The 9,532-nt window shown below is 40.1% G+C and overlaps 3 protein-coding genes across 8 annotated transcripts in view; 2 read left to right on the forward strand and 1 right to left on the reverse strand.

Moving 5' to 3' along the window:
- The first annotated feature begins 986 nt into the window (after window positions 1-986).
- On the forward strand, window positions 987-3,579 carry LOC111449956 (L-type lectin-domain containing receptor kinase VIII.1). Its single transcript, XM_023090064.1, has one exon. It carries the CDS (start codon window positions 1,225-1,227, stop codon window positions 3,412-3,414), a length of 2,190 nt encoding a protein of 729 aa, XP_022945832.1. The 5' UTR covers window positions 987-1,224; the 3' UTR covers window positions 3,415-3,579.
- A 1,275-nt stretch (window positions 3,580-4,854) lies between these two features.
- Window positions 4,855-6,312, forward strand: LOC111454095 (DNA-binding protein S1FA-like). Of its 3 annotated transcripts, none has more exons than XM_023095404.1 (2): window positions 4,855-5,028; window positions 5,871-6,312. In XM_023095404.1, exons 1-2 carry the CDS (start codon window positions 4,870-4,872, stop codon window positions 6,084-6,086), a joined length of 375 nt encoding a protein of 124 aa, XP_022951172.1. In that variant the 5' UTR covers window positions 4,855-4,869; the 3' UTR covers window positions 6,087-6,312. The 3 variants fall into 3 exon arrangements, with proteins under 3 accessions (XP_022951172.1, XP_022951181.1, XP_022951188.1); XM_023095413.1 differs by having other exon boundaries at window positions 4,898-5,033; XM_023095420.1 differs by lacking the exon at window positions 4,855-5,028 and adding an exon at window positions 5,083-5,454.
- A 1,334-nt stretch (window positions 6,313-7,646) lies between these two features.
- The window catches only part of LOC111452338, a 6,335-nt gene continuing 4,449 nt past the window's right edge, over window positions 7,647-9,532 (reverse strand). For 3 of the 4 annotated variants that reach the window (XM_023093037.1, XM_023093205.1, XM_023093285.1), the window contains one exon: window positions 7,647-9,044. In XM_023093037.1, the coding sequence (XP_022948805.1) occupies window positions 7,865-8,926 (1,062 nt within the window). In that variant the 5' untranslated portion in view covers window positions 8,927-9,044 and the 3' untranslated portion in view covers window positions 7,647-7,864. The remainder of the gene's footprint in view (window positions 9,045-9,532) is intronic. The other variant, XM_023093120.1, reaches the window with a different exon arrangement.

Genomic DNA, 9,532 nt, shown 5'->3' on the forward strand with positions numbered 1-9,532 from the left:
AAGTGAGAACAAAACATGTTGGAAAAAAAGAACTCGTGTTGATCGATGAGAATAGTTACAGTGGCCATGTCCAAGTCATCAAGTACAATAATAGGTGGAAAATATTTAATAATTTCGATTAGTTTTTATTTATTTATTATTATTGGGAAGAAATAATATCGATTCCTTATAAGTTATTACTACAATAGTGAAGTAAAATTAAAATAAAAGGAAAATAAATGAAATGTAGCTTTGAAAAACAAAAACATCGAATATAATTCCAATTTCTTAATGCTTAAAATGTAAAACTGTGATTCTTACGTTAAAAATAATTGGCCTTCAAAAGCACTCCACAATAAAAGAAAAAAATCAACCAACGTGAGCCGTCCGATCAAAATCCAGTCAAGATTCAATAATTAGACCCGAGATCCTGTGCGTTTTTAACTAACCGTGGGGCCCGCACCAAATTTTAAAATCAAAATCAGCCACCATTCTTCTCGAGATCTCCTCCCGATCATCTACGGTCGTGATGCGCTTAGACTCTAATCAAACAAATCGTGACCCTACAATAAAAGAGTAACGTAAATCCGACGGTGGTATGTGCTCATGAGCCTGATAAAGTCCGAAATGTGACGTGGCGTTAAAACGACGCCGCTTTTATGGACCTATTACTAGGAGGAGGCACACTCTATATGAAATTTCTGTTGACTTTTTTTTTTCCATTGTTAATTTCATTTGTTTAATTAATAAAAAGAAAAATGCAATAATCTAAAATTTATTAAGATTTAAAGTTTTGTAAATTAAAGAGAAAAAAGAAAAGAAAAAAATGACGTGGAAAACCTAATCCCACGCTTGGTTTTGGCAGATCAGCTGACATGGACAGCGCGTTGATCCCACCGCCTAAAAGACTGACACGTGGGTCTGAAGGAAAACCGTGGAATACACGCGCAATGGTAAGGCACGTGAGACAAAAAACGTCCACTCTGTAAAAGAGATGTGGAACGGAGAAAAAAAGAAGAAAGTTTGCTTTATCATCGAAAAATTACCGTTGTGAATGTACACGTGTCAGAACGACAGTCCACTTGTCCCATTCACTAAGTATTCCTTGTTTGTTTGCTGAGGTTTTGTCTATTTTTAAGCCGAAGAAAATACCATTCTTCCCTCTCTCTCTAAGCCCGTGATTTTTTCATCATCTTCTTCGTCGGAAACAGAGATGGATTTGAAGAACAGAGCTTAATCTCAATAATGGTTAATTTCTCTCCATTTTCCACGTCATTTACCTTTATATTACTTCTATTTTCCTTTTCCAGTGCTGGCATTTTCAATTCCGCCGCCGTAATATCTGCAGCCGCCGCCACAGAGTTCGACTTCGGCACCGTCGCCCTCAGTAGCTTGAAGCTCCTTGGCGATGCTCACTTAAATAACGGGAGCGTTATGCTTACGCGCGACCTTGCCGTCCCCAACTCCGGCGCCGGCAGAGTCCTCTACGCCCAACCTATCAGATTCCGGCAGCCAGGGATTAACTACCTCGCCAGTTTCTCCACATTTTTCTCCTTCTCCATTACGAATCTCAACCCTTCGTCGATCGGCGGCGGGCTGGCGTTTGTAATTTCACCGAACGCCGACACTGTCGGCGGCGCAGGAGGGTTCTTGGGCCTGGCCGACGAGAGGGGATTGGGATTCGTGGCGGTGGAATTTGACACGTTGATGGATGTCGAATTTAAGGATATTAATGGGAACCATGTCGGATTGGATCTAAACGACATGGTTTCGTTGCAGGTTAAAGATCTGGATGGAATTGGAATCGATCTCAAAAGCGGCGATACGGTGAATTCTTGGATCGAATACGATGGGTCGTCTCGGATCTTTGAAATTTTCGTTTCTTATTCGAATTTGAAACCGACAGAACCTTTGTTGTCGTTCAATCTCGATCTCGACCCGTATTTGAACGATTTTATGTATGTCGGATTTTCCGGTTCGACTCAGGGGAGTACGGAAGTTCACAGTGTGGACTGGTGGAGTTTTACGTCGTCGTTTGACTCAAATTACCCACCGGGGGCGGTTCCGCCGCCACCGACGACGACGCTAATGAACCCAGCAGCCAATATCGCCCAGTCACCGCCGCCGACGCAGCCACCGTCAGGGTCAAATTCTGTCACGCAGAAGGACACCAAGTCGCCGTCCTGCCACAACGGACTCTGTAAGCAAAACGCCGGTGCAGTGGTCGGAGTAGTGACGGCGGGGGCGTTTGTTTTAGCATTATTTGCCGGTGGGTTAATCTGGGTATATTCCAAAAAGATCAAACGGGTGAAAAAATCGGACTCCCTCGCTTCTGAAATCATCAAAACGCCGAAGGAATTCACTTACAAAGAGCTCAAAATCGCCACGAAATGCTTCAATTCGAATAGAATCATCGGCCATGGCGCTTTTGGGACTGTTTATAAAGGGATTATGCCGGAGACCGGCGACATTGTGGCGGTGAAACGGTGCAGCCATAGTACACAAGGGAAGACCGAATTTCTCTCTGAACTTTCGATCATCGGAACTCTCCGCCACCGGAATTTGGTCCGTCTTCAAGGATGGTGTCACGAAAAGGGCGAAATTCTACTAGTTTACGATTTAATGCCAAATGGGAGTTTGGATAAAGCTCTATTCGAGGCCAGAACGCCGCTGCCGTGGCCTCACCGGAGAAAAATCCTTCTCGGCGTCGCCTCCGCGTTGGCGTATTTGCATCAAGAATGTGAAAATCAGGTCATTCACAGAGACATTAAAACCAGTAACATAATGTTGGATGAAGGATTCAATGCCCGATTAGGCGATTTCGGGTTGGCCCGACAAGTGGAGCACGATAAATCACCGGACGCCACCGTCGCCGCCGGCACAATGGGGTATTTAGCCCCGGAATATCTCCTCACCGGCCGTGCAACGGAGAAAACCGACGTATTCAGCTTCGGCGCCGTAGTACTCGAAGTCGCCAGCGGTAGACGGCCAATCGAGAAAGAGACGGTTTCCGCCTCCCGCGGCGGAAGATTTGGCGTCAATAGTAATTTGGTCGACTGGGTTTGGAATTTACACCGAGATGGACGGTTATTGACGGCTGCCGACGGGAGACTCAGCGGCGAGTTCGACGAATCGGAGATGAGGAAAGTTTTGTTAGTCGGGTTGGCTTGTTCGCACCCGGATCCAATGACCCGACCCACAATGAGAGGCGTAGTGCAAATGTTAATCGGCGATTCAGAGATTCCGATCGTCCCTCGGTCCAAACCGTCGACTAGTTTCAGCACCGCCCATTTGCTTCTCACTTTACAAGACAGCGTGTCCGATCTCAACGGCATGATCGCCATTTCTACTTCCTCGTCCGAGGTGAGCTTCAAGGGCATGGATCTGATCTCGCTGGATGATCGGACGGTGGAGATCCATCAAACGTCAGAATAATTATCCACTCATACGGTACATATATTTCACAGAATTAAATTATTGTATTTTTCAATCTTATCCAATATTTTTATTCTAATTTAATGTATGACAAAATAACCAGGCATCATCACTCCAACTGAGATTGTGGGGCCCACAGTTTATTTATTAATTATTATTATATCTTACCCTTTTTGGGATTCTGGGTGGATGGTTGCTTTCAAAAAATTAACCTCCTTTTTTAAAACAATAAAATACTAATAATTATAATTAGTGATTAATTATGTAACTTTATAAAAAAAGTATTGATTATATCAAAATTCATAAATTTTTAATTAGCTTTTTAGTGAGACATCGATGTTTTGCATTGGCCTGGTGCTATGATCAACGCCTTTATATGGTTAAAGTCGGTGTTTATACTATGTCGAATTGAGGTAGGGTAACTCTTGTGTACCTTGGAGGCTAGATGGTCCCAATATTACAACATTCCCCACTACCACATGGTCGTTTCGTACTTGAGACACTGCAATGGAGATTCCGAGATTCGATAATGCCTGCCTTGAATAAGATCTAATTGAGCTCAACAAGTTTTTCCTACAAACCCTCAAATCTTGTCTCTTTAGCTCGATGAGGCTAGAAACATCGATTGTAGGACTGTATAGTTGTTCGTACATATGAGCCTACATGGACTTCACCTCTAACGTATTCGATCAAACAAATAATAGAGACAAATGATAACGTCTTATATTTGTGTCGGTCTATTATTATTATTATTGTGTTAAATTATTGTCGAAGTTACTTATAAAGTTTGGTAAATGGGTCTTTCTTGGAAAATTTATTAGCTTATAGTGACACGTGGAATATTTAATTGTGATTGTCACATTGATTAACATTTTCAAACCATAATATATACAATTAATTCATTGATCATTGCATGCAATAATATGGAAGTAGTTTATTAGCCTATTGGTAGAGGCTGCTAGGATATATATATATATATATATATATGCCACGTGGCATTATGTGATTGAATTATGCAACAACTTGCTTGCTTAAGTGGGAACTTGTCTCCATTAAAGGGGATTTGAAATTATTCATCATCAACTATATAATAAAATAAAATAAATAATTTTAGTTGTGGGAGGACTTTGGATTTATATAAGAATTTATTTAAATCAAGAAAAAATAAAATTATTTATTTTATTTTATTATATAGCTATTTGGGTTTGAACGGATTCCAAACGTTGGGCCTTAAATGTTATTGGGCTTGTTATAAGGCCCAAAGGGTAGGGGAATTGGGCCTTGGGGAAATTATTGGTGCAAGCCCATGGGATCGGTAGCAAATTTTATAACCTGAATATTTTAAATTCTAAAAAAAATATATTTATTTAATAATAATAATAATAATAATATATGACGAGCGTTCATGAGCCCATTACGATGAAAAGAGGGGCCCATAGAAAGCGCGGGACTGAGATGGACCAAATCGGCGATTTATATGAAATCTTACCCTTTTTTTTGCTGACATTTCTCCGTCAACGCTGCACCGCCAATTCGATCCAATTTCGTATATTCGGGATCTTCTTGCTGGCCGATCTAGCCAGCTCTGAGTCGCAGTCATGGCGTCAGCCAATGGTAAGGTACGATTGTCGAAGGAATCCCGCTTAGTTTCTTGCCTTTTGCGTTCAATTTCACGATCTGTCCGTTTTGGATTCCTTTTTTTTTTTTTATTGTGTTCGAATGCCTTTTTCCTTCAATTTTATTGTTTGGATCTATCTGTGTGTGTTGAGAATCGTCTTTTCTTCTTTTCTGAAAGCTTGATTTCATCTGGTTGGGCGGTGATTTGATTAGCGAGTGCTGGTTTGGATCGGAATTTTGTTTTGGTTTTCTTTTTGGCTGGAATTCTATGGGAGGAAAAGTGAGCTTCTGATTGTTTGGCACACGCATTGTAGGACCTGTAAATCTTGGTTTTTGGTGTGGAATTTGTCTTTTGGGGGAAATTTTAGGGAAAGATGAACCGTGCGGGCGAATTGTCGTTTCAAATTGGGGAATTTCGAGCCGGTAGGTTGTGAATGTGTGATCAGACTGCTCTGTTGTACATGCGTTCATCATTAAAGCTTGTTTAGCATTTGAATCTACTATTTGTTTTATGGAGAAATAGTTTAAGATCGAACAGGGCCAGGTTTAAGAAATCTGATGAAGAGAAGCCAATTTGGTGTATGCCCTAGTTTTGAATTGAGATAAATTTGAACAGAACTGCCTGTTATTAGTTCTCGAATGGTAGTTTCTCATTAATAAAAGTGTATCTCCATTTCTGAAAGCGTCTAATTAGTAATTCCTTCATGAAATCTTTGCATAATTAGATCATCCATTACTCAAGGAAAATATGCAATGGTGAGTTTTGTTCATTGAAGAATCAACTTCAATTTTGTGGCTCATTGTGATGGTGTATTAACTGTTGTTCTGTAAGTAAACAGGAAAATGTGATGAACGATGTTGCAGCAAAAGGATTCAATCCAGGGCTAATGGTACTTCTTCTTGTTGGTGGGTTGCTGCTGATTTTCCTCATAGGGAACTATGCACTTTACTTGTATGCACAGAAGAATCTCCCCCCCAAGAAGAAGAAGCCAGTTTCTAAAAAGAAAATGAAGAGGGAAAGACTGAAGCAAGGAGTGTCTGCACCTGGAGAGTAAAAGAAAAAAATGACCAAGTGTTTAACTTCCCGAGGTTTCCTTCTTAGAACGGTTTGATTTTCCACAATTTTCATACATAGACTGCGTAGAAAGTTCTTACAGTTGTTTATTTCTTTTGTTTGCTGTCTCTTAACTCTTCAGGAATTGATCTTGATTGTGAGTTTCTAACTCATATTACATTACATGGGCTCTTTTCTCAAGGTTCCATTGGTTTCTTTTCTGCTTATTCTCCTCTTTTTGGTACACACCAGAAAGATTTCTGTTTCTCCATCTTTAAACAGCCTTAACTCAGTCCTTTTTACTGTTGGAGTCTTTTCTTTTTCTGCCTTTGAATCTTGCAATAAATGGTGGGGTTAGATTGTAGAGTCTCTATAGGGTTGAGTGATGGATTTGTGTAACTCTCTGTTTGGAAGATTAGAACACACTCTTTTGAACAGGAAGACACTCATAAATTTGTCACAAGGAACATGTAGTCAACTAAGGAAGAGACATGTTCCTCAAGGGGCCATTACTACCACTTATTTGAATCACGTGGAACACTAGAGACCATTGAAGCACAGAAAAGCTTACCTTTTACTGAAGCAAGTCATCTTGTCCCCCCTTGTGTGTTTTTTGTGGGATTCATTGTTTTCAAGTCTCCATCAACATAATTTCGAATGCTCTGCTGATATAAAAACACACTGCTTTTAGACTTTTACTGTTTTGTCATGTTGGCTGCTAGCTCAGTTGCTTGCTTTACTATACTCCCGCAGGCAAGTAAGTCAGTGGCTTTTGATATTGGGCAATAAAGCACCCCATTTTTTGCTTTAACATTGCTTGTGGTGAAGGCACAGTGCCTGACTCGACTCTTTTGAAATTAGGTTATGCGCATTTGTTTTTGCTCCTATGGAAGATGGGGGACAAGTATTTGTTTTATGCATATGTTGTCATTGTCTTTACGCCCTATCAAGATTCAATTTGAGCATAGTTCAAATAGTTAAAAAGACATTATTGAACCGGACATATTTGGGTTTGTTTTTTTATATAATTTTCTTAAGTGTGTTCTTTTTTTAAATTTAAGTGATCCCACGTCAACTTAAGAAGGAAACTTATAACTAGCCAATGCATTTTAAAACCATAAGGCTGACGGGGCAAAAGTAGTCAATATCTTTTAGTAATGAACTTGAGTTGTTACAAATAGTGTTAGAGTTTTTTTTAGCATTCCTTACAGGGGTGTGGAAATCCATCTCTAACAAACACGTTTTAAAATTGTGAGACTGACGGTGATACGTAACAGGTCAAAAGAGATAATATCTACTAGTGGTGGACTTGAGCTCTTACACTAATTCTATCCCGCTCTTACACTAATTCTATCCCATTAAACATCGCGAAACGAGAATGTTTGAACATGTTCATCCACAAATTTGAAATCTAGTTAAAGTTCATATGGTGAAAAATGGAGGAAGGAGTGAAGAAGAAGAAATAGGAAAGAAAGTATATAATGAGACAGGACATGTGAAGGAAACCAATGAAAAATGTAATAAATATTTTTTATAAATAATAAAGAACAGAGTCAGAGAGTATTCAAAGATGCTTTATTTAAATTCCCTCACTTCCCATCACTCCTACTACAACTGTCTTCACAAATTGAAAGAACCACTAAACTCAACTAAAACCAAACCCATTAACAGTTCAAAGATTGTTCATAAACCACAAAATTTACAGAAGAACCAAAAAATATATATATCAATATTCATGTTTTTTTATAAAAAAAAGAAAAAAAAAAAAGGGAACACTTACTATATATCATGAATTGTGTTTGGTAAGCATGAATCAGGAATCCCCAACCTTCTCTTTTTCCAGAATCCAATTTCTGGGTTCATCTTCTCCGCCGTTCTCGACGGTTCTGATTTGCAACGTGTCAAAATTAATGGCCGGGATGAACTTCCAAGCCCATCTTCATCATCCCCTGCTTTTTCTCGTTCGATAATGGCGGATTTGGTGATTCTTTCTGTGGTGGAATTCTCAATGTTCTGCACAAATTCCTCGTCTTCCTCGAATTCTAAGCCCCCACTTGGATCTTGATCCGAAACTGAGACTCTTTGGGATGTGGGTTTCTCAATCTCGACTGCTTTTCCGCCATTGTTGGGCTTTGTGCTATGTTCCTCGTCTTCTTCTTCTTCTTCTTCTTCTTCTTCTTTCAGATTTTCGTCGTTTCTTAGAGGAGAGCCCCAGAATCTACTCGCTAATGATGTCGATCGATATGGAGCAGATCTGCATCTTGTTAGTAACAATGCATTTTTGGGTGGCGAAGAATTAGAAGGAATAAAAGCTTTGGCTGTTGCTTCTTCATCATCGTCGTGGACGGCGGCAGCGGCGGCAACTTGGGTATCTGGGTTTGAAATTTCAGCTCTGCCGTGGAAGGGAGTTTCACGCGGCGGCGGCGGCGGCGGCGAATCTATTCTAATTTTGGGTTTTCGACGGAGCCCACCTTGGAAAAACGATACCCATCTCTGGAAAATCGGATAAAAATTGGGTTTATTTTTTCTTCGAAACCAGGGGCAAAACAGAGCAGCACGGAACCAGCAGCAACGGCGGCGCGTGGAGGCACAGCGACGTTTTCGGCGGCGCGTAGAGGAGCGGCGAACTCGGACTTGGCCAATACAAGTGACTTTAGGGGAAGAAGGCTCTTGGGTTTCATGGGCAGTGGTGGCGTTGTTCTTCTTCCTCATGAACATCATCGGACTCGAACGCCTTCCTCTGCTTTTGCTCCCCACATTGCTCCTCAAAAACCTCATCAATGGCGGCGGGAATTTCTCCGTCCGGCCTGGACTAGATATCGGCTTCGCCGATGGCTTCATTTTCAAAAACCCTCCTCCTCCTCAACTGTCCCAACAAATTCTTCTCCAGAGCTTTCTTTTGGCTCCTCCCACCGCAGTCGGCGCCGAGCAAATGGGTGGTTCCCGGCAGAGTTCTTCACTGGTAGAGTTAGAACTGAGAAGGTTTCGTTGCGCTCAGGAAATTTATGGGTTTTTCATTATTTATTTATTTATTTATTTTCTTTTTGTGGGGAAATATTTGTTTTGTGTGAATATTTATATGAGTGCGTGCACGGATGGTGAATCGAGTGCAGAGATTTTTGTATATTATAAGGTTTGGAAGGTTTTGTCTGTAGGGGTTATTTGGGTAATTTCAAGTGGGTTTAATTTATTTTTTTAATATTCATAAAGTAGCCAAGCCACCTATTAAATGTTTCTTTTTAACTGAAAAAGGGTATCTATCTAGTAGCCGTTTCAGGGCTAAGGTTGAAAAAATTGTATTTTAAAAATGAATTTCCTTTTACATATTTTTTTTAAAAAATAAAAACGGTATAAATTTTATTTTTTAAAAAGTCAAAGAAAATTACCCATAATATTAGATAATTAATGGGTAAGTGAAAATAGAAAAAAAAAAAAAAAAAAAAAAAA

Source organism: Cucurbita moschata, unplaced genomic scaffold (genome assembly GCF_002738365.1).
Source record: "Cucurbita moschata cultivar Rifu unplaced genomic scaffold, Cmos_1.0 Cmo_Scf00001, whole genome shotgun sequence".
In the NCBI taxonomy this organism is placed as follows: Eukaryota; Viridiplantae; Streptophyta; class Magnoliopsida; order Cucurbitales; family Cucurbitaceae; genus Cucurbita; species Cucurbita moschata.

Coding starts and splice junctions, on each gene's coding strand:
- LOC111454095 (XM_023095404.1), top strand. CDS start 4,870: ATGGACCAAATCGGCGATTTATATGAAATCTTACCCTTTTTTTTGCTG. Junction 5,029..5,870: donor AGTCATGGCGTCAGCCAATG/GTAAGGTACGAT, acceptor GTAAGTAAACAG/GAAAATGTGATGAACGATGT.
- LOC111449956 (XM_023090064.1), top strand. CDS start 1,225: ATGGTTAATTTCTCTCCATTTTCCACGTCATTTACCTTTATATTACTT.